Source organism: Pseudorasbora parva, chromosome 6, assembly GCF_024679245.1.
Source record: "Pseudorasbora parva isolate DD20220531a chromosome 6, ASM2467924v1, whole genome shotgun sequence".
Taxonomy (NCBI): Eukaryota; Metazoa; Chordata; class Actinopteri; order Cypriniformes; family Gobionidae; genus Pseudorasbora; species Pseudorasbora parva.
The window spans coordinates 37642733-37667614 of record NC_090177.1 but is presented as its reverse complement, the minus strand read 5'-3'; the positions used below and the strand labels follow the sequence as shown (position 1 = coordinate 37667614).

The window sequence follows — 24882 nt, the reverse complement described above, 5'->3', positions numbered from 1 at the left end:
GAGTATGAACTCTCATCACGCCGCACCCGGTCTGCGCGTCGAGTAAACACCTCTCCAGACGGACGAGGCGCGAGCAGTCAACGAGAGAGACGAGGAAAACAAAAAAGAAAACAAATGGCAATTATCGCGGCTGGAAAAATGATCAAGCTCATTTTTTTTATTGTGCGATTAATTGATTTATCGATTATCGCGACAGGCCTACTCACAACTTAAACTAGATGAGGAATCAACCACTAAACCAGCGGTTCTACTGGATTTGCAAGTGATCTGAATCTAGAGTGAATGTGAATGTGAGTAATCTGGAGTAGATTATAGATTAGTGTTTCTACATTTAAAAAAAAGCTAAATTACATACCATTTTGTGTATTAACCTTTAAGTGATCAAACCATGCCTAATTTAAACCAGTGGATTAAACTACAGGATTTGCAAGCAATCTGCATCCAGAGTGAGTGTGAACGGGGGTAATCTGGAGTAAATTATATAAATATTGATGTTTTAGTTTGAAAAAGGGCAAAATTGCAACGCTACATTAAGTTATGTATTGAACCTTTAAGGATCAAACAAGTCAAGCTTCGTAGTTCTACTGGATTTGCTGGTGATCTGAATATCTGAATCTAGAGTGAATGTGAATGGGAGTAATCTGGAGTAGATTATAGATGAGTGTTTTTCCTTAAAAAAGCAGTTACATACAATTTTATGTATTAACCCTTTAGTGATCAAACTACACATCCTTTGAACCAGGGGATCTACATAGGATTTGTAAGCAATCTGAATCCAGAGCGTATGCAAACGAGTAACCTGGAGTAGATTACTGATAAGTATTTGTATTAAATGAAAGGATTCTTAAATTACAAGCATGCAGAGCAGGAAGCTTCCTAGAACAACATATTGTATAATTCATTCATGCAGATAGTCAGCCACCAGAAGGGCTCAGTTCCTCTTCAGAGGAAGTGTTTGTGTTAGTCCTAGAGGGAAATATTACAGTCTCAATCATAAATGAGATCAATCTTAATAGGAAAATAGTCTCACATCCTCTCCACTGTGCACATGCTCTGCCATCTTCTTTCTAATGTGAAAGTAACACACCTTGCATGCAAATACATTCGCATTATACCCAGACAGAGAAGTGTGTGCCTTGCGGCTGTGTCAGATCAATACATCATCAACTCGGTCGCCTTTCTGCAGTCGCTGTTCTTCCATGCTTGCATCAGCACTTTTTACTCCATCTAAAGCGTCCACCCAAAAGCACACATTTTCATCAAAGCTACAAATACTTTGTCTCCTTTAATTGATTAATAATCAAGCCGCTGTGTCAAAAAAATACACTGATGAAAACTTGAAGGTGGGTGAAGATAGAAAGATCAAAGAGGTGATGAGGGGAAATTTAACAGAGAGCAGCAAGACATGAAGAAAAATGAGAGATGTCTGGGGACAAGGGATGGTGAGAAAGAGAGGGAGAGACCGGACCAGAGAGCAGGGGGAGGTGTGGAGTTAACGTGTACTCGTGCTGTGGGCGCTCAAGCCTTCAGCGCCGGGTTGACTGATAGTGCCGCATGCAGCAGAGAGATAATCACTGCATGCACTCACGGTGCAAACAATACATGCAGAAAACACCTGTACCCTTCACATTAGACAATGCTACCACAGGATCTATTTCAGTAGCAACCTTTAAGCATTTTTGCATAAGGTCTACGATTAAGTTGTTTTGCATAAGCTTATATTTTGGTTTGTGCCCATCAAGTTTCATTTGTAAAGTATTTAGCTCTGTAGGCATGTACAGACATGGGCTGTGTCTGAAATCATCCCCTACAGAGGGTGTGCATTGATGTCATTTTCCCACTGGATCACGTCCGCCTCCAGCCGGACTGAGTGGCAGAAGAGCTGCAGCGTGACTGGAGTTTATAGGGGAAACTGAGAAAACGTGTGTAAAACAAACGATTATCAGTTCAAACTAAAGTTTGGACTCAATATGGTGTTCCTTACAACTTACATTGATCAAAAGATCCATGGATATTGATGTGCAGCCAGGAATCGTGTTTGCTGACATTTATAGTGAAGACTTTATATAAATACAGCCAGTCTAAATACGGGTGATCAATTATATCAGTGTTGATTTATTTCACTAATTCCATTCAAAAAGTGAAACTTGTTATATTTATTCATTACACACAGACTGATATATTTCAAATTCTAATTTTATTTTGAGGATTATAACTGACAACTAAGGAAAATCCCTAATTCAGTATCTCAGAAAATTAGAATATTACTTAAGACCTAGCCTGACGAGCCAGAGCCACATCAAGATGTTTGGTCTGGAAACTCACCATAGACAGCTCAGTCCGAGGGGCGGGATAAACGGTTGTCTTTCAAACTCCCTCTGCACGCGATAGGATAGCGGTACACCAACCGGAGCAACGACGGTGAAGGGGAGCTCGCTGACTGATTAAACATTCACCGTATCCGGTCGGCTAAACTCTGAACACATCTTCCCTTTTTAAGAATGACTTCAGTGCCACTCTTTGTTCTTTTCTCAGAGGAAAGCTTAACTCCAAGTCTTCCGGAGGCGCGGGCAGAGCTGATTCGAAAGACCGCCGCAGTTCGCCAGTTTCTGTGTTTACTAGAAGACTGTGTTACTAGAAGCACGCAAACGCAACTCGGCCGTCGTCATTATGGCCCCGCCCGCCGACTCTATAGGCTACCTACACGATGTGATTGGGCCGTCCAGATTCTGAGGAATACAGCTCAGATAGGAATTGAGAGTTGCTAGACCACACTTGCGGGCAAATTAAATTTGCTGCCGCTAGGGTGCGTCTAGATTTCTAGGCTACTTAAGACCAATAAAAAGAAAGAATTTTAAGAAATCTTGGCCAACTGAAAAGTATAAACATGAAAAGTATGCGCATGTACAGCACTCAATAGGGGCTCCTTTTGCCTGAATTACTGCTGCAATGCGGCGGGGCAGGCAGTCGATCAGTCTGTGGCACTGCTCAGGTGTTATGAGAGCCCAGGTTGCTCTGATAGTGGCCTTCAGCTCTTCTGCATTGTTGGGTCTGGCAAATCGCATCTTTCTCTTCACAATACCCCACAGATTTTTACTATGGGGTTAAGGTCAGGCGAGTTTGCTGGCAAATTAAGAACAGAGACACCATGGTCCTTAAACCAGGTACTGGTTGCTTTGGCACTGTGTGCAGGTGCCAAATCCTGTTGGAAAATGAAAGTTGGTCAGCAGCAGGAAGCAACAAGTGCTCTAAAACTTCCTTTTATACGGCTGCCTTGACCTTGGACCTCAGAAAACACAGGGGACCAACACCAGCAGATGGCATGGCACCCCAAACCATCACTAGCTGCGTTTCCATTACAGATTTGCGAAACACTTTTGCGATATTTCTTAAATGTCGATAAAAAACTGTTGCGAAATGACAGCATTTCCATAGCTGCAGTTATGCGACTAAAACATATTACTTTCCTCTCGCGATAGGTCATTCCAAAACGATGGCACTTGGTAGGTTTGTATATCCCATCCACCACACTAGCCATTATTTTTATTGGAAGGAGACGTGTGTGTTAGCCAAGCATTAATGGCAAGGAAAGCCCCTTAGGTTACTTAAGCGGCATGGATATGAGGTGTGTGTGTGTGTGTGTGTGTCAGATCTGCTTCAAGGTCTGTGATATGCTTCAGATCTGCTTCAATGATAATGTAGCATTTCTGTGTTTAGAATCCAGTATTACTGTAATCCTATTGTCTTTTATGAGTTTAATAAAGAACTCCGTCTCGTCTTCTCTCCAAACAAACCGAACCATCATCTGTAAAGAATGATCGACTTCTACGCGCGCCAGGTTGACGCATATAGAGAAGAGCGAAATGTTTGAATTTGCATGGTAACTCAAATGTTTTTTTTTTTTTTTTTTTTTTTTTTTACCACTTTCGTTATTTTGGCTAGACATTTCGTTTGATGGGCATGTGAATTGAATTTAAAAATGCTTTGGAAAAGAAAAAATTTGCATTTAATAAACAAAATAATTTTTTTGAAATGAAGACAGCGTTTGGAGTGAGTGCATGCAAAATAATTAGTTCCCTGAGTCCACAAATAAAAGTAGACAGTTTATAGTTTATAATTATGTCTTGAACTCATCTGTATGGCTAAAAATGACAGGAGTATTGTAAATTGTTTAATCTCTCTTAAAGGAAGAAGTAAAAAATGAGAACGTCGGCGCTTTTATCGGCCGTGGGTTAAAGAAAACATAGCCTAACTACGAAACTAAATAGGCTACGTTTAGGTCTAAACATTAGCCTGTAATATTATTATTTTTATTTATATGTTGATTATGAAAAGTGAGCAGCATGAGTAAGAATCGCAATATGTTTGAGACCTGGGGAGTCACATGATTTTGATCACTTCGAGTTTTATTTTCTAGAAAGTCTCTTAAAATTTTTTTTTAGTTTTGTATAAATTGTATTTTTATTTTTATCGATGTTTCATCAATTAATTGCCTGTTTATTAAATACGAAGCAAACTAAGATCGTCTGGAATGGCTTGACGTGCGTAACTGGCCTGTTTCCTCAGCCTTTGAGTAAGGCTGAAAATACAGGCTGGCTCTTTCTGTTTTAATACATTTCTTGAATATATGTCTTAATTACAGTATATATAGCCTGTAGTCCTTATTAGGAGAAAATATATGTCCTTTTAACTACATTATCTTGTTATTACGACACAATTGAGTGGAAAATATTATATATTGGCCCTATGTTGCAGCAATGCGTCACTGCAACAGGTGACATGTAAATGCGAAAAAAACGTTTCCATTGCAGTTTTGCGAAAATGTCCTTTTTCGAATTGCCTGAAAATGCACCTCATGAGAGCGTAAAAACTTTTTTGCGATTTATGGGAGTTTTTGCAAAATTGCCGCGTTTCCATTAGGTGTATTTTCAATTCGCAATTTCAATATGCGCAATTTGAAGGGTAATGGAAACGCGCCTACTGACTGTGGAAACAATCAACGTGGATTGTGTGACTCTCCTCTCTTCCTCCAGACTCTAGGACCCTAATTTCTAAAGGAAACGCAACATTGATTTTCATCAGAGAACATGACTTTGGACCACTCCGCAGCAGTCCAGTCCTTTTTGTCTTTAGCCCAGGTGAGACTCTTCTGATGCTGTCTGTAGCTTAAGAGTGGCTTGACACAAGGAATGGGAAGCTGAAACCTATGTCTTGAACACATCTGTGTGTAGTGGCTCTTAAAGCGCTGACCCCAGCTGTGGTCCACACTTTGTGAATCTCCCCCACATTTTTGAATGGGTTTTGTTTCACAGTCCTCTACAGGGTGCAGTTATCCCTATTGCTTGTACAATCTTTTTTCTACCCCATCTTTTCCTTCCCTTCGGCTCTCTATTAATGTGCTGTGACACAGAGCTCTGTGAACAGCCAGCCTCTTTTGCAGTGCCCTTTTGTGTTGTGCAAGGTGTCAATGGTCGTCTTTTGGACAACTGTCAAGTCAGCAGTCTTCCCCATGATTGTGTAGCCTACAGAACTAGACGGAGAGATCATTTAAAGTCTTTTGCAGGTGTTTTAAGTTAATTATCTGATTAAAGTGTGGCACCAAGTATCTTCAATATTGAACCTTTTCACAATATTTTAATTTTCTGAGATACTGAATTTGGGATTTTCCTTATTTGATAATTATAATCCAAAATAAAATAAATAAACATTTGAATTATATCAGTCTGTGTGTAATGAATGAATATAATATACAAGTTTCACTTTTTGAATGGACTTTGTGAAATAAATAAACGTTTTGATTGTTTGACTTATTCTAATTATATGACCAGCACCTTGTACAGGTTTTGTCAGTGAAATGGTTGTGTGTGTAAATCCCAGTAACTAAGCAGATTGTGAAATACTCAGACCGGCCCGTCTGGCACCAACAACCATGCCACGCTCAAAATTGCTTAAATCACCTTTTTTTCCCATTCTGACATTCAGTTTGGAGTTCAGGAGATTGTCTTGACCAGGACCACACCCCTAAATGCATTGAAGAAACTGCCATGTTATTGGTTGATTAGATAATTGCTTTAATGAGAAATTCAACAGGTGTTCCTAATAATCCTTTAGGCGAGTGTATTTGAGGCAATAACCAACAATTGTGGGTAACAATTATCGATTTTTCTTATTTGCAAAAAATCATTAGGATATCAAGTAAAGATCATGTTCCATTAAGATATTTTTCTTCTGTAAATATATCAAACATATTATTAGTATGCATTGCTAAGGACTTCATTTGGACAACTTTAAAGGTTCGCAATATTTTGATTTTTTTCCCACCCTCAGATTCCATATTATATATCAGCCAAATATTGTCCTATCCAAACAAAAAAACAAAAAACAAATGGAAAGCTTATTTATTCAGTTTTAGAAATTAACCCTTGTGGTTTGTTTTGTGATCCACCCTTACAGACAAACCACATGAATTTCATTCCTGCTCTAAAGCAACCATGTCCAAACAGCACAGCGCCATTCACTCTTCTTGCATGTTTGGTTGTAGCCACTGAGCAATGTGTCAAACAGCTGCTTCACTTTAGGGTGAGCATTATCATCACAATATTGCTAATGCATACTTGTTTTAGTTAGGTAAAAAAATATGTTACTATCTGTACGGTTACAGATTGTGTGCCATTGTATAGTTTCAGCAGAAATCCAACCCAGCCTTCAAAACTGTATGCACGCTACAACACCATAAGGCCTCAAGTTTCTGACACTGTCATTAAGATGAAGAACAATGTGAACTTTGTATGTTGTGATTTACCATAGACGGTCTCAATTCCACACAAACTCATTCAGGAGTTGAGATGCATAAAAGAGCTCCAGCTGTGTAATGGATGTTGTTTGCAAGACAAAAACTGCTTGGCACAAAAGGAGGAAGTGCTCAAAAACAATCTACATGGAAGAACAGATTTCCAAACAGTAGAAGCATAAAACAAGAGAAAAGCTAGCCATTCTGAAGCTTTCCAGTAGGCTATGGTTATGATAGATCTAGGCATTCTTGTGATGGATAGAAAGATGGAACGGTTTCAATCTCTATCTAACATCTCATTGATTCCTTCTCCTATGGTAAGAACTGTCAAACCACAGTGTAGAGAGCCGTCTCATCATACCTAAATCAATGCAATGCATGGAGTCAACAAAAAAGAAAAAAAAAAAGAACTGTAGGGTATTTTGAGCCAAAAATTCACTTTTTTACATGACTTATTCTACATCTTACCGGATGGATGGGGATAATCAACCATCCCCCTTTAATGCAGCTACAGAGGCCAAAAGTTAGGACCATTTTGCTTAGTCACTTGTTTACTTTCAGGGAATAAGAGCGCGTTTACATCCATTAGGGCTGTGCGATATATTGAAATATCGCAACGCCACGCAATATCTGAATAATTTTAATAGGCTACATCAAAATGGTGAAAAGTTTAAATTTTAAGTTGACGCATATAGCAGAGAATAGACTGGACACAGGGCTCTCAAGTTTTGAACTGAGTTCAGAGTGAGATTTCGGCCGTGGCGGCAGCAACGGGGGTCTGACATGAAAAATGACACACAAATTCGTACAAATAAAAAAATATGTATTTAATTAGTGTGTGTGAGAGAGAGAATGGTTAGTGTTGTTTATTGGTGTTGGTAGCAGGTTTTTGAGGCCTTCAGCCCAGAGGTTGGTGGCACCTTAACATGAGCACGGTCGCGCTGAAGTGAGCTGTGGTTTACAACAGAGATCATTTTACTCTCAAATAATCTTAGACAAGCTGCCTATGGTTATTGTTTGCTAAATCAGTATGGTTGTATTTTTTCCTCTGTTTATGACAGCGGCAGGGCCGGCTCTAGCTCTTTGGTTGCCCTAGGCGAGATAGAGTTTTGCATTTTCGGATTGCTTTTTCAATTCCACATTGAATTTTGCTACATTCATTGCGGGATATATAATCAAAATGCAATCGCAAGTATCTTAAATGGGAGTATAAATGCAATTTAGAAAATTAACATTTAAATGATCATTTTGCTACAATTTTAGCTTGAACATGTTAAACACATCTAATTATTTCTGTAATACATTTTAATTTTGCAACTTATATAAAGTATTAAAATTTATGTTTAAATTATATGTTAAAACTAGTGTAGGAAATAGCAAATGTAAATTATATTATTCAATTTGAATTATCATTTTGTTCCAAATGTTGCACACATGGTATGGAAAATGTAAATTTAAATACTGAAATACATTGCCATTTTACATTTTGCATATTGCATTGCAAATTTTATATCGCTACACTTCAGCTTCCATAAATAGGGGTGAGCACGAATATATTCGATCTGTAATTAATATTCAAAAAATAAAAATAATACTGAAATTTTACTGTATTGCTTGGCTGGCCGTAAATGCAGTGAATCCATTATAAATCCCTCTAAATCTCGCAGTTATAGCTAAATCCACTGGGTGGTGCTGTGGAGCGGGTTAATAACTCGACTGTATTTGATCACTAATGTCGTCTGCTTTGTGATGTTTGCAATTACTTAGATGAAAATGATCTGACAAAACGGATTTACTTTTAATAAATTAATTAATGAAATTAGCGAGGTAAAAAAAAAAAAAAAAAAAAAAAAAAATCACATCCAAACACCAGAATGAGGACAGCTGTCCATCACCGCATTCACGAGTGCAGAAGAGCACAGATGTTCACTAAGAGCGCAATAACGTACGATAGCAAAATGCATTTCATGCAAATCATGATTGAGACAAGGGTTCCTTTAAGTTTGTTGAGGTATTAAGAACAGAAAACAAAGTGCTGTCAGAAACTTAACACCGTTATCTTTGTGTCTCTGCGTCTGTCATCGTTGCTTCTAGTTGCCAACTAATGGTACTTCAGCGAGTATTTGATTCAATGAGCGAGGCCGTGGCGTGAATCACAGAATGTGATGTTGGAATCAGAACGTTAACGTTCTTGGGTGGAGGGAATATCTATCTTACCCAGATACAGCAAATCTATTTTATGATTGGCTGTTCGGTCTCTATTTTTATTAGATTAACTGGTGTGTGGCAGGGCCGCCAGAACTCTATGGGGAACTTGCTTGATTCCTCTAATAGCGCGAAACTTAGTGTGTGTTACCCTGGCGATTTCTCTGCGTGAGAAATACAAGGTGTGGCGTGTGAGCATGTGAACGGGTTGAAATAAGTGTGTCTCACGCCCAAAGCGTGAGACTTGAGAGCTCTGTATTTACTCGCGTTTGATTTCTTTGTTTATCCAAAGCCTTCTTGTGCATTGCCTTTACATGTAGGCCTACTGTCTTCCTTTTTTTGCAGTGTTTGCCATCGCTGTCTGCAAAACCCGGCACCGTGCATTATGAATGCTTTTGCTCTTCCTAGGGGTGCGTGCATGTGTGGGCAGATCCTGTAGCGAAAGCGGTGGTCGCCATGGTAGCGAGAGAGAGTGACAGTAGCCCAAGCCAATCATTTGTTTCGTCCCGAACGAAAATAATGAGCGGTGATTATTGCAGATTTAAAAGTCTAGAGTCACTTGATTTTTATACTGTCTTTTTCAGAGTTTACATTTTAATTATGTATTGCCATATAAAGAAAGTTTAAACCAATTTGGACAAAAGTGTTTAGATCATTCCTACCACCTTTAACAGAGCTGCTTTACCTTATACTCATGAAAAGCGGAAATAGTGCGCGCGCCCAGCGACTGTGTCCCGTCCCGTCATAATAAAAGTCCCGGTGTTTGCGAGGCGGGTGTTTGTATAACAATCGCTCCAGCGGCCGTGCTCAGCTCCACAACACTCTGTCCTGCTCTGCTTCACACTACAGTAACGTTAATAACCGCATCTATCAACATGAGTCCTATTTTCCACCGGCTGTGAGGTGAAGACCACATGTCCCAAGATGCTGCGCTCAAACTTTGCGTCATCAAACTACACCTTTGTTTAGAATAGGCGCCCTCCAGTGGACGGAAAGTTGCATAGTGCACCTTTAAGTTGGGTATCCATCTTAGAGATAATCATCATATTTATAATAAAAATATGATAATCATATCATATAATACAAATATATTTATTTATTACTACTGTAAAACTTTATTAAATTATTATGGGATCTCATTCATTCAGTGTTTTCATATTATTTACTTAAAAATATTTTCTGTATTTTAAAAATATTTTTATGTTAACATTTGAATGTACTGAACAATAATTAATTATTTTATTCATCAAAATAAACAGAAAATACTGCAAACTTTGCACAATTATAAACTTATACATGGTTAAAATCACATTTTTCTTTTCATTGTACCCTGATACAACTCATATTTATATTTATAATACCCTTTATCATCTTTTTTTAATTGTGTATACGATTTATATGGTCTTAATAAAATATTATTAATATGACGCCTTTTATAGATAAGTTACTACATTACTTAGATTACTTGATTATAATCGGAAATATATTTTACAGGAGTTAAGGAGTGATTTTAAAGAGTGAAGTGTCATCGGAAAAAACAGAGAATCATGCTTGTTATTGTTTCTTTGACTGTACACAACAACACGACTCAAAAACCACCCACCAGTTGAGAAACACTGACGCGATAACATCTAACGTTACTATTATTCGCCATTCACTGTTTGTGAATGTAATCTGTCGGCATAATTAAAGCAAGTGAACGACTCTCGTGCACAGAGCCGGCGCGGTAGGTTATCGTGCGCGTTCGCTGACCATAACGCGCAGCTCGTTGTTCGTCAAACTACACATACAATAACTCAACAAATACACATTCATTCTCCTTAAAACCGAAGTAACACTACCAACCTGAAACCTGGGGCAGCCCGCGCACAGCAGCGTGAAGCAGAGAGGGCACACCATCACCAAATAATTCCATTCATAAATGGCGGACTCCCGTAAGGGGCTGACAATAAATCCCAGGTAACCAAGGCCTTCTTTCCCATCTTATCCCATGACACCTCAGTACTGAATCTGATAGGTTCAAGTGTTTACATGGCACTGCGATAAACGAGGGTGCACTTCACCCTGCTACACTAACATACAATTCGGCAAATTTATACAGCTAAGCCTAAAAACTCTCAAGGTAAAACAGAAACATAACAACAATAGGCTACTTCAACGCCATTGGCTCGTTTAGAGTATCCCTGCAAATCATTGGCTGTGGAATCAAATCAAAACATTATTTGTATGAATCGTGTGAAGACGCTAGAACGCGAGTGACGTCACAGAGCCCGTGACGTCACAGAGCAAGCGCTTATTCCAAACTTCAGTTCACACAACGACTGCGAGTTGTAAAGCGCCTTTTTATAAGCACTTTTTATAAGCACTAGAGTTTCTCCCGCGTTTGAGCAGCACACGAAGCTCAACACGAACTGTCCAGTGGCAGCAGATAACACTTGAGAACAGCTGGAGAAAAAAAAACTTCTACCCTTCAGGAGCAAAACAAGAAACTTCTGCAGTAGCAGTGATGCAGAACAGCCCGACAGGTAAAGAGCCCAACAATGTTGTGTTTTTATGTTTTATGGGGACTTTCCATAGACATAATGCTTTTTTTAAAATATGTAACTTAACTTACACACTGTATATTATCTCCCTTCACAGTAAACCTACCCATCACACAAGTTTAAATGTTCAAAAAGCATCACTTATTACTATTAGTATGATTCAGAAGCTGTTTTCATCATGGGGACCACAATAACCACAAAAACAGAGTACAGTAGTAGCCAAAAGTGAAAATTAACATCTTCACCCTTTATTCAAATATATATTATTTTTAAGATTTTGTAAGAATATTGCATAGCTGTGCTTTGGAGTGTTTCGTTTTATTTGTGATAACGTAATGAAACGTGCAAAATTGTGTAGGCATAATTCTTGGCCAGGCTTTCAAACAAGGAAATTATGACACATGCAAAAAAAAAAAAAAAAAAACCTACAACAACCACAACAAAAAACAACCAACATCATATTAATAACTGATTATGTTGTAATCAATGTATGCTTTTTGTGAGCTTTTTGTTTTGCACATCTTACAAAACCTGCTGTTTTTGTCAGATACATGCCTTAACCATGTTTAGTGTTGTTTTTCCATTAAATGTAAAATATATATATATATATATATATATATATATATATATATATATATATATATATATATATATATATATATTATTATTATTATTATTATTATTATTATTATTTTTTTTTTTCCTCATATTTTTATGGTTTTATCAGACTTGTAAGATAATTAAAAACAAACATTTTCCTTTCTGGACATCACTTTTTGCCACTACTGTACTGTGTTATTATTATTATTATTATTATTATTATTATTATTATTATATTGTATGGTGTTCCTTTTTTTATTTGATTTTTAATTCCACTCTATATCAGTTTAGTTTTGTTGTGGCATTTCATGTTTAATGTCAAATGTTTAAATAAATATTTTAGCTTAAAGGAAGCCAATTTAGTAAACAGAAATCTTTTTTCTGTTTTTCTTTTTTTTTAATGAAAAACAAGCAAAAAGCAAGAAAAATTGCCTTCAGGCATTTCTGGCTGTGAAAAGGGGACGTCGATGCAGCAAAGTGAATCCTCTTCAGCCTGTGTCCGACACAGATTCAGCCGATCTGCGGCCTGGTCCATCTGGCCTCGAGCCAACGAACTGTGATGCAAATCCAGCTGATCCTGAGCCAGCTGAAGGTGGGTCTACTGTCATTTGAATTGTGTAAAGTTTTGTTTAACACTTGTGTCTCTAGTGACTCTATTAAAGAGCATATTGCAGGTTAGAGACTCCAGTGAGTCAGTGTATAGAAAAATAATGTAGGACCTTAACTTAATGTGAGTCGTTTTTGTGAGAAAATTTTACTTCCGCATCTAAAAATGCGCAAACCGGAAGTGACATAACGAGAGGGAGTGCCGTGACTTTCAACCATAGGAAAACAATGAATCGCAATGGCAGTTCGGACGCTGAGGAAATTATAAATGTTTATTAATACTCATATGGCAGACCACAGCCATGCAATTATGACACACAATAAAGGACAGGCCAGGATTAGACAGAACAACGATCAGAAGAGAGGATTTGAGTTGTTGTGTGAGGAGAAACAGTGGAAAACAGAGCAGGTGAGAGAGTCGGCTCATAACATTATACGCTAACACTTTGCTCAGATTACTATACTTCGCAGATAATTATCATGTATCAGGCAATCGCAAAGCTGCTATTGGTCATCTAGGAGCTTTGATACCAATAACAGAAACTAATAATAAGTTCAGACCATCTGGCTTAAGTCACACTCGCCGTCCACATTAGATGTTAAAGCCGGGCGCGGGGCGTAATGTTACCCGGTGCTGTTTTTGCTGACATATGAGCTCGCTGCTCGCAGACGATGTTTTTCCCTCGCGTGGACATTGTGGATGCTCGTATGGTCGTGGCTCGCAGCATGTGAGGAAAAACACAACGAGCCGAGCACGTTTCTCGCACCTCCCTCTCTCACGATATTTTTTAAACATACAAAATCAAAAAAAATCGGGAGTCGGCTTGATTTTCACCAGCATGGCTGTCCCCTATTGCCAAATCATGCACAACAATGTCACAGGCTAGATCTATGAGTATTATTATGCTATAGCTCATTGCTGCAACCATTACAGTGCCTTTTTACACACACACACACACACGCACACCATGACACACACACATACATACGCACGTGCGCCCTCACTCCCTCTCTGGTTGTTTCTGTTGAAAAGGCTGCTGTTCTATGCTTTTCAACAAATCATTTGCACACAAGTAATGTTTTCTATCTAAAGCTAGCAGCACCATTGAGTCTCTGGTTTGAGTCTCCAGTCTCTGTTTAACGCGAACGCTCGTGCGCGTGTGTGTGTGTTCGCCCGGATCGCCTCAGTTACAGTGCTCAGTTCACGCGGTTTCTCCGAGCTGATCGTCTGACGGATCCGTGACCGACCATCACACTCCGCCGCGGCCGAGCCACAGACAGTATAACGTGTTATTGTGATCCTTTATTTACTCATTCTGTGTTATGGGTTTATTTTGTGCCGATTCACCGTCGATAGTGTGATAATGTATGACGTTTTGAGTATGTATTTGAGTGAACGATGTATATACGCTTGAATAAAATATACATTATCAGCGCATAATTCCTGACTTTTTTTTAAAAAAGTGTGAGACTAAGCATGTGTGTTTATGTAGCCTACATACTTTGTATTAATCAATGTTGAAATTGATTAATGTAAAAACAATAGCCAAGTATTGCGTGTGAGTATTTAATCATTTAATATTATCCCTTAACTACATGAGTATTGCAATGTTAAACTTCATCATATCGCTGATAATCCGCGGTGTAAAGTGAACACACACACACACACACACACCACGGCGTGTGTCAAAGCAGATGCAGAAGTGAAGTACCGTCTCTTCACCTGCACAAAACGCCACAATGCAGCTTTTCTAACTTTTTTTTTTAGGAAACCTGTGGACTCAATGTCCTGACAGGCTGGACACTATCATTTTCCATGACAATGATAAATTTAAATAGAAAACTACCGAAAATACACTGATTACTACAGAATACCAACCTATTCTGCACTGAGCCAATGCAGAGCTTGGCAGACGACTCCCTCTCGTGACGTAATATGACGCGATGTTGAAAAAAACAGCGGTTTTACAAACAGCCAACGAAACGGCCACTTTATCTGCTAAATTTTGCTCTTATGTCTTTTAAAAACATTTTAAATCCTGCATTACCTTTTCATATGGCATTTTCATACAAGGTTATATGTTTATCTCAAAAAAAATTTAACCTGCAATATGCTCTTTAGTGTGTGTATTTAGCTATTCCTTTGCAGCATGTTAGTTAAAGGAATACTTCGGGGAATTTTTAAGTTTATCTTCAATACTGGAAACATTTATGAAGTTTAATGTCAAATGTTTAAATAATTTGCACAGTTTAAAGAAAACCAATTACGTAACCAGAAATATTTTATTTTATTTATTTATTTATTTATTTATTTATTTATTTATTTATTTACTTATTTATTTATTTATTTATTTATTTATTTATTTATTTAGATAAACAAGCAAAAGGCAAGAAGAATTGTCTTTGGGCATTCTTCGAAAATACATTTCTGGCTGTAAAAAATGGACTTCGATGCAGCAAAGTGTCTCCTCTTCAGCCTGTGTCCGACACAGATTCAGCCGATCTGCAGCCTGGTCCATCCGGCCTCGAGCCAACGAACTGTGATGCAAATCCAGCTGATCCTGAGCCAGCTGAAGGTGGGTCTACTGTCTATTTTAATTTTGTACTGTACTGGGTTTTTTTTTTTTTTACACTTAAAATGTTTATCCTTGGGGTCTAGCCTGAGTACTTGATATCTAATATCTGGTGGTCATTTTCTGCTCGGGGATTTAGAGAAACAAACAAAAATGAAGAAGAAGAAGAAGAAGAAAGGCATCCGTAACATCTTCAAAAGATTATGGCGCAATGTTAAAGATCCAGACGTCAATGATAGAACGGCTCTGCAAGATCCGACTGAAGATCCAGTTGCCAATAAGCCGACTGAAGATCCAGTTGCCAATAAGCCAACTGAAAATCCAGTTGCCAATAAGCCGACTGAAGATCCAGTTGCCAATAAGCCAACTGAAAATCCAGTTGCCAATAAGCCAACTGAAAATCTAGTTGCCAATAAGCCAACTGAAGATCCAGTTGCCAATAAGCCGACTGAAGATCTAGTTGCCAATAAGCCAACTGAAGATCCAGTTGCCAATAAGCCGACTGAAGATCCAGTTGCCAATAAGCCGACTGAAAATCCAGTTGCCAATAAGCCAACTGAAGATCCAGTTGCCAATAAGCCGACTGAAGATCCAGTTGCCAATAAGCCGACTGAAGATCTAGTTGCCAATAAGCCGACTGAAGATCTAGTTGCCAATAAGCCGACTGAAGATCTAGTTGCCAATAAGCCGACTGAAGATCCAGTTGCCAATAAGCCGACTGAAGATCCAGTTGCCAATAAGCCGACTGAAGATCTAGACGTCAATAAGATAACAGCTTTGCAGGATCCGACTGATCTTCAGTTGGATCCATCTGTCCTTGAGCCAATGGCTCTGCAGGATTCAAGTGATCCTCCAGAAGATCCACAGCCTGGTTGGTCCGTCCATGATCGAGATCCAGCTGCTTCGACGAAAACCCCTGACGTAGGACCATATGGCCTTGTGCTAACAGGTCTGCAGGATCCAGCTGATCCTCTTCCAGGACCATCTGGCCCTAAGCCAAGATCTCCAAAATGTACAGGTGCTTCCAAGCGAAGACGTGTTGGAGATCAAAATTGGTTTAGAACAACCTCTTCCCCGGGCCCATCTACCCGTGAGTCTTTTTCTATTTGTCAGCCTTTTCTTGTTCCTCCACTTACTGTTTCACACCTGTGTCTAGTCACCTTAGTAAGTCTGTTTATTCATATTATAATCTGTCATCTGGCTTTTCCGAAAGTTATGTCATGCTGATGAATTTAGCAGTATTTTTTTCTGATTCCCTACTTAAAGAAAATTAGTAAGAAACAGATTATCCTGCTGTTTTACTTTTCTCTTAACCTATGAATCTCATATATTAACATGGTTCATTTTTGCAGTTCCATTTTCTGAGGTTTATGAAGTGGGAGAGGAGATTGGAGAAGGAGGCTTCGGCACAGTCTATGAGGGGATTTTGAAATGTACACGCGAGCAGGTAAAATCAATCATGCTATATTTACCAAATGTAGACCAAAACATGTTAAATTTCAATGGAACAATTTGTGATGATGCATTTTTTTCCAGGTCGCCATTAAAATGATTACTAAGAGGGATTTAGACAACCAGTATATTTTAATTGTAAGTTTGCAAAACATAATGCACATGTTTAAATACAAATACTATATCTTAAATGCAAGTAAATTGTAATATTAAAAGTCAGCTCACCAATTGTTTTACTCTTTTCTCCAGCCTGGGTGTCCTGAGCCACTGTTTGCAGAAGTGGCTCTAAACCTGCTGTTGAATCAGCCTCCGGTAAGCCCCTACATTGTGCACATGCTGGACTGGTTTGAAGAGAAAGATCGGTACATACTCATCCTAGAGCATCCGCAGCCCTGCAAGGACCTGCAGAGATTCGTTATTAGCAACATACTGCGAATGAATGAGTCGATGGCAAGTGACCTGATATACCAAGCAGTGCTCGGAGCAAAACACTGCTTTGACAGGGGCGTCTTCCACCGGGACATTAAGTTAAATAACTTTCTGATCAACACAACGACAAACCAAGTCAAATTGATCGACTTTGGCTGCGGTGACCTCATCAAAAGTTCTTACTTCGGCGATTTTAAAGGTGTGTGGGCTTTTTGCCTTAGCCTTGCAATATGCCCTAATGATTTGACAGTCTTGTGTTGATTTAATAGTAACGAAGAAGGACAAGCTGAATTTTGTAAATGAAATGTTTGCTTAACCAGAATATCTCTCGCTTTTAATGAACAGGAGCATGTCGCCCACCTGAGTACTACATCGCCTTAAAATATGAGGCAGGGCCAACAACAGTCTGGTCTCTGGGCATTATGATGTGCAGAATGTTATGCAGACGCCAGCCTTTCGATAATTTAGAAGAAATGATGCATGGCATGCTGACGTTTAACTCCAGAATATCCAAAGGTGAGAGAACAGTTATTACCAATAACACAATGACTATAACATTTTAAACACATTAAGCATCATTCAGTACAATTCTTTATGTAATACATGCTAATTTTATACATGGCAGCTTTATTAGCATGTAACATGGACATAAAGAACATGACTAACCAGCGTTCTTGTGAAAACTTGTGCAGAATGCCAGGATTTGATAAACCGGTGCCTGACTTGTGATCCGACCAAGAGAGCAACTATAGAGGAGATCTTACAGCATGAATGGTTTCAGCGGGGACGAATGTCACGAGTATTACAGGAGTCAGGTAGTGTACCTTAGGCATAAGCTTGTATCTAATAATTCAGCAGAGGCTCCAAATCAGCACCAGTGAGGAAAAAGCAGCAAATTGGGTGCAAGAGCAAGTGACTAAGAAAGAGCAGAAGTGCAGATGGGCCCCATTTTAACAATCAAAGAACAACCAATTAGAGTCTCATCTACAATTTCCTTTAAAAGCCAGTTGTGCTCGCGCCAGTTGTGCTCGCCAGTTGTGGCGGATTTGCTATTTACATGGTAGAATTTGCAATCGGAAAAACACAATTCTGGTAAGGAAATCTCCGAAATATTTGCTTGTGCGAAAGATTAAAGGTCCCGTTCTTCGCGATTCCATCTTTCAAACTTTAGTTAGTGTGAAATGTTGCTGTTGGAGCATACATAATACCTGTAAAATTATAAAGCTCAAAGTTCAATGCCAAGCGAGATATTTTATTTAACAGAAGTTCCCTTTCAAAGCCTACAGCGAACGGCCGGTTTGGACTACAGCCCTGCACTTCCTTCAGGAATGACATCATTAGAACCGTTTGTTGACTAACCCTCCGCCCACAAGAACACGCAAAATAGGGGGCGTGGTCTTGTTGCTCTCCCACGTGGAGAAGAGCGCACATTCAGCGCTTGCATCTCCCCGATATGGTAAGAGGCGGGACCTTTCCGGGCAAAGTGCGCTAAGCTGCTGTCCAATCACAACACGGAAGCGCTGGCCCAATCAGAACTCGTTACGTGTTTCTGAAGGAGGGACTTCATAGAACAAGGAAATCATCAGGCCGTTTTAGGACAGAGAAAACAGCGCTGTACAGATAAGTAAATTGTGTGAAAAATACTGTTTTTTTACACGCAAAACATGAACTCATGTTATATTGCACACTGTAAACATAATCAAAGCTTCGAAAACACGCAAAGAACGGGACCTTTAAAGCACTCGAGCAGACCATCTACGGGACAAGCCCTCTGTGTGTAATAAGCGGAGTGTACGCATGTTGTGCACTTGCCTTTAAATAGCACAAAAAATACTGCACCATCCACCAGGGTTCTGTTGGTTAATGCTGCAGACTTTTTCGGTTCCTCAAAATAGCAATGCGCCTGAACTCACCTCAATTTCAGACCAGCTCTCCCATGGGTGCCCAAAGGGGCGCAAATGCATTTGCTATTTAAATAACGTAGCACTGGACGTGAAAAATTATAAATGCGTCTAGTAAAAGACACTTGTGTCGCGCCTGGCGACGCATTGCTACGGGAGTTTGATAGGGCTCAATATAAGTGCACAAAGACAGGAAAAACATAGGCCGCATTTACACTGCAGGTTTTTATGCACAATTCTGATTTGGTGACTATATCCAATTTTTTTGACGACCCACTTACAATCATCTTGCATTTACACTGTACGCTGGCATAACAGCCCAAGACATTCTGGCCCGGAAAAGGAAGTAAAATGGCGCAATATGCAATGGACGCAATGGATCTGAGGATATTGGAATTCATGGATTTTTTTCCCTGCTTACATGTTATAGTGTATGTCATAGCCGATCTGTGCTAGCCTAGAAATCTAGACACACCCTAGCGGCAGCAAATCTAATCTGCCGCGAGTGTCGTCTAGCAACTCTCAATACCCATCTGAGCTGTAAACGCCAATCTCTGGTCGTGCCAATCACATCGTATAGAGTCAGTGGGCGGGGCTTAATATAATAATGGCTGAGTTGCGCGTGTGCGTGCTTCTAGAAAACCGAAACTGGCGAACGGCGGTCTTTCGAATCAGCTTTGACCGTGACTCGGGAAGACTTGGAGTTAAGCTTTTCTCTGAGAAAAGAACAAAGAACGGCACTGAAGTCATTCTTAAAAAGGGAAGATGTGTTCGGAGTTTAGCCGACCGGATACGGCGAAAGTTTAATCTGTCAACAAGTAATCTTTCACCTTCGTTGCTCTGGTTGTTGTAGCGCTATCCTATCGCGTGCAGAGGGAGTTTGAAAGACAACCGTTTATCCCGCCCCTCAGATTGAGCTGTCAATGGAGAGTTTCCAGACCAAACATCTTGATGTGGGTCTGGCTTATCAGGCTAGATCTGTGCCACATAAGAGGGAAAAATCGGAATTGGGTCACCCATGCAGTGTAAATGGGGCCATAGGGGGCTTTCACACTGGGCATGTTTGCAATTGTACCCGGATTGGACTGGTTTCACACACACTTGATTCTATCGAAATCCGATGCATTTGCGCTCATCTTATGTGCACAGCGCTGATAAAACACAAAAGGCAGCAATATATTGTTTTATTTTTATTTTTATGTGTATCGTGTGAAGCTGGCTTTCTTGCAAACAGACTCTCTTTCACGTTACTATTGTTTTTTTTGCCAACCATGCTCTGTTTCATACTAAACTGCCAGTGTGAAAGCATATTTAGTGCACAAAAAGAAGCACAAAATTTAGTTCACTAAAAAAAACCTATAAAAGTTACATTTAGTTACATTTAATGTACAAAACTTGTTTTTACTTTAGAAAACTAGTCACCTTTTGTTTTGGGATTACAAAGAAGGGACAATTTGTTTAATAAATAATTAAAATTGAGTATTTTGTTTATTTACTATAATTATAGTATATATTTTGCTGACTATTTTTGAATATTTTGCTCTCACACACACACACACACACACACACACACACACACACACACACACACACACACACACACACACACACACACACACACACACACACACACACACACAATAATATCGCACCTAGTGGCATACATCAATAAAACACAATTATTATTATTATTATTAAAAATATAAAATTAATTAAGAAATATCGCACTATTGCAATAATACATACATCACCTATCAATGACATCATACCTGCCTTACCCTCAATTTCCATTTTAATTTCAGACACACACACACACAAATATAGTTTTAACCCCTTATATCCTTATTGCTTTTTTTACAATAATATCGCAACATGTGGCATACCTCAATAAAACACAAGCCATCCAGTATTTATTAATATGATATTATACTACAGGGCTGTCGAATGCATGAATCTGATTGGCTGACGAACGCTCGAAGGTGTGCATTTATTGTCAGGGAAATGCACTGCAAATGTAGTTCAAGGCAGGTCTTGACCGCATTACAGTTACAAATCACTTCAGTTATTTCAAATATCTTTACAGCCGACAACAGCAAAAGAACCAAAACCCGCAGCTACACTGAACAAGCAAAGAAATACAGTAAACAATAGCATAAAAATGACAAAATAATTCCATGTTTTCCACATAAAAATTACGTTTAATTATGTACGAAACGCATATACTCTCTTTCTCCCGCTCTCTTCTTCTCCCACTCAGACATACACACATACACTACGGACAAACACTCACAGAGAAACATGTTGGAACATGACATTTCTCACTAGCGAGGTAATAAAGGCACTGTTTGTTTAACTTCACTCTATGTTCGATTTCGCCAGTCGAGATAACCAAAATTAACATTAAAGAGTTGCGTGAACTCATAACTGTCATTAGGATATTTACCGATAGAATTAGTCAATTACAGGCAATCTCAAATCTACCTTTTCTGTCAGAAATACTAGAAAAGGCAGTATCCTCACAACTACACTCCTTTTTAGAAAGAAATGGTATCTGTGAGGAATTCCAGTCAAAATGTTGGCCGTATCATAGTACTGAGACTGCTCTCATCATAGTTACAAATGATTTACACTTATCATCTGATCGTGGTTGTATATCTCTATTAGTGCTACTCGATCTTAGCAATGCATTCGATACATATATATTGATCACAAAATTCTTTTGTATAGACTCAAAAATTATGTTGGCATTAGTGGAATTGCATTGCCAAGGTTTAAATCGTACTTATTTGACCGTTATCAGTTTGTTGCAGTAAATTAAGAGATGTCACACCGATCACAAGTTCAGTATGGAGTACCGCAAGGCTCAGTGTTAGGACCGTTGCTTTTCACCCTGTATATGCTACCCCTGGAAATTATCATTAGGAAGCATGTGTTAGTTTTCACTGTTATGCTGATGATACTCAGCTCTAGTTTTTGATTTTTTTTCACGCCCTGATAAATGCTCTGTCAAGCCCTCGTCGTCATTTAGCACCCTTGGTGTGCTCTTTGATACCGATCTCTCATTTGAAAGCCACATTTGTAGCATCTGTAAAACTACATTCTTTCATCTTAAAAATATATCTAAATTACACAGAGGTGGACAAAGTACACAACTTCTTTATTTGAGTAAAAGTAAAAGTACTGCTGGTCAAATATTACTCTGTTACAACTGAAAGTTGTAAAAACAGATTTTTACTTAAATAAAAGTACAGAAGTATTTGTTTTCAAAAGTATCAAAAGTAAATTTCCTTTTTTATGTCAATGCATTTTTTATTATTATTGTTGTATAAATGCAAACTATGCCATCATGGTTAGCCAGTCAGTGATGCTCCAAATGACATACTAGCATATGGCTAACTTAATGTAATTAAAATAATTGTATAAAAGTTACAAAGCTCTTTATTAAGCTGCTGTCACTTTAAGGCCGAATGCACGGATCCAATACACTGATACACATCTGATATTCTCCCAACTGTTTACGTTCACTTAAGACATAATCAACTTTGTTTATGTGAATACTCGACAAAATGAACATTTTGACATCCGTCTTTTTCCATTTTGAAATAAACGGATCAGTGTTAAAAAAATGCTCTACAAGAGTGATTCCTGAAAGGCTTTCTGCAAAAACCCAAACACCTTTTAAAAAAGAAAAAAATCATCCACGGGCTTTCAGAGCTGCCACAGAAACGACTTTCGACTTCGAGGACCTTGATAGAAATGTAGTGGAGTAAAAAGTACGATATTTGTCTTTTCAAATGTAGTGAAGTTAAAGTAATACGTTTCCAGAAAAAATAATACTTGAGTAAAGTACAGATACTCAAAAAGTGTACTTAAGTACAGTACTCAAGTAAATGTGCTCAGTTACTGTCCACCTCTGAAATTACAGCACATGCTTTCCATGGAAAATGCTGTACAGCTAGTTCATGTGTTCAGACCTTAAGGCTCTACTGGGTGGTTGCCCTGCTCGCTTAATAAATAAACTGCAGCTGGTCCAAAATGCAGCAGCTCGAGTTTTTTTCTTACTAGAACCAGAAAGTATGACCATATTAGTCCAGTTCTGTCAACACTGCACTGGCTCCATATTAAACATTGTATACATTTAAAATCTTGCTGATTACTTACAAAGCACTAAATGGTTTAGCTCCCCAGTACTTAAACAAGCTCTTAACACATACTCATCATGTCTAGTGCGGTATCAAAATTCTGGCCAGTTGATAATACCTAGAATATCAAAATCAACTGCAGGTGGTCAATCATTTTCCTATTTAGCACCTAAACTGAACCAGGAACACTTTCTATAACACCTGATATACTTGTTACTTAGATCATAAAAAGAATGGCATCTACGCTAATGTTAGTCTCTCTGTTTATCCCGAGGTTAACTGCAGTCAGCCGGATCCGGGCCGTATCCAGGTCAGATGGTGGACCTGTATCTAGACGCGACCAACAGATCCCTGAAGTTTCTGCAGAGAGCATGTCAACTAGACTCTCCCCTGTGAAGGCCTCGTCGTCACGACATCCAGTGGCACTGATCCACAACAAACCTGTCTCCTGCGTGATGACTCCGATCTTTAACCGGATGGAACTGGAGAAATATTTGGAATATTCTGATCTAATATGACTTGTGACTTGTAATGTTGCCTGAATCATTATCATACATTGTTTGTTTGTTGGCTAGAGGAGAACTGGCACCCCGACTGATCACTGTTTTCACCAGTGTCTGTACAGCCAAATCAAATTATGTTGCATTATTTTCCTATTAACACTGCAAAGCTGCTTTGAAACAATCGCCATTGTAAAAACAAAAATATTCAAAAAAAAAATAATGCACGTCTGAGGTGTAATGGCAGCTGTGACCGCATTACCACATCAGGCATGCATTATTTTTCGAATCATTCAACGGCACTGTCCACAATTATTCCTTACTTCTAATATCGGTCTAGCTTACTGCAGTGTGCAACAACTGTCTTTGAGTATTTAATCAATCGTAATTTAACATCTTACCTCAATTACGATTAATTATGTATTTTTTTGCCCTCATATTTCACTGGCAATGTTTGTACTGTATGCTCAACTATTAAAGTTTTTATTCTAATGAAAGGGTGCATTTCTTATCTTTGTAATTATAAAATAATTGATGTAAACTAACTTTAATGTTGGCTTCAGAAAGCCCAAACCTTGAATTGGGACTAGATGTTTCTCTGTGCGTCCTCACGACATGGCTCGGCTCTTTGGCCCCATTTACACTGCATGGTTCAAGTGACCCATTCCAATTTTTTTCCTCTCATTTGGCACAAATTGGATAAGACGTGAAAATGTAAGCAGGACAAAAATGCATTAATTCTGATTTCCATAAATCTGATTCAGGCCTCACTCATATGTTGTAATACATTTTGATTTATTGATTGATTGATTTATTAGCGTCTGCCATGTAAGTGGTCAAATTGGACATTCCCCAGTAAATGGGAGTTGTACGTCATTGAAAAAGGGACAGAGGCGAATGACGTCAATTCAGGTGGACACAAACTGCGATCAAGGGCTCTCCTCTTTTTCCCCGCCTTAAGAGAGCAATGATTTGCTGAACTTTAAAGATGTGTGGAAAAGTGCGGAAAGCAAAACATTGAATAATCGTTTCGTCTGTGTCCATTGCGTTTCACCCCATTTCACCCCATTTTACTTCCTTTTCTGGTTAAGAACGTCTTGGGCTGTTTCGCCAGTATATAGTGTAAATGCAAGTATCGGGT

The 24882-nt window shown here is 38.8% G+C and overlaps 2 protein-coding genes and 1 long non-coding RNA gene across 6 annotated transcripts in view; 2 read left to right on the top strand and 1 right to left on the bottom strand.

Moving 5' to 3' along the window:
* Positions 1–11028, bottom strand: part of LOC137078976 (PDZ domain-containing protein 4) — a 112812-nt gene extending 101784 nt beyond the window's left edge. For 2 of the 4 annotated variants that reach the window (XM_067446850.1, XM_067446854.1), the window contains exon 1: positions 10841–11027. Coding sequence is in view for 1 of the 4 variants with exons in the window: in XM_067446854.1 (XP_067302955.1) it covers positions 10841–10894 (54 nt within the window). In the remaining 3 variants the exon portion in view is untranslated. Of the gene's footprint in view, positions 1–10840 lie in introns of all 4 variants that reach the window. The other 2 variants (XM_067446851.1, XM_067446853.1) reach the window with 2 other exon arrangements.
* A 1547-nt stretch (positions 11029–12575) lies between these two features.
* Positions 12576–15695, top strand: LOC137078987 (uncharacterized). The gene is made up of 3 exons (XR_010905385.1): positions 12576–12730; positions 15117–15320; positions 15457–15695. It is a non-coding gene; the product is annotated as an uncharacterized lncRNA (long non-coding RNA).
* Positions 15696–15982: 287 nt separating this feature from the next.
* Positions 15983–18490, top strand: LOC137078980 (serine/threonine-protein kinase pim-1-like). Its single transcript, XM_067446859.1, has 6 exons — positions 15983–16407; positions 16670–16764; positions 16854–16907; positions 17019–17397; positions 17544–17714; positions 17891–18490. The coding sequence occupies exons 1-6, from the start codon at positions 16143–16145 to the stop codon at positions 18025–18027; spliced, it is 1101 nt and encodes a 366-aa protein (XP_067302960.1). The 5' UTR covers positions 15983–16142; the 3' UTR covers positions 18028–18490.
* The last annotated feature ends 6392 nt before the right edge of the window (positions 18491–24882 follow it).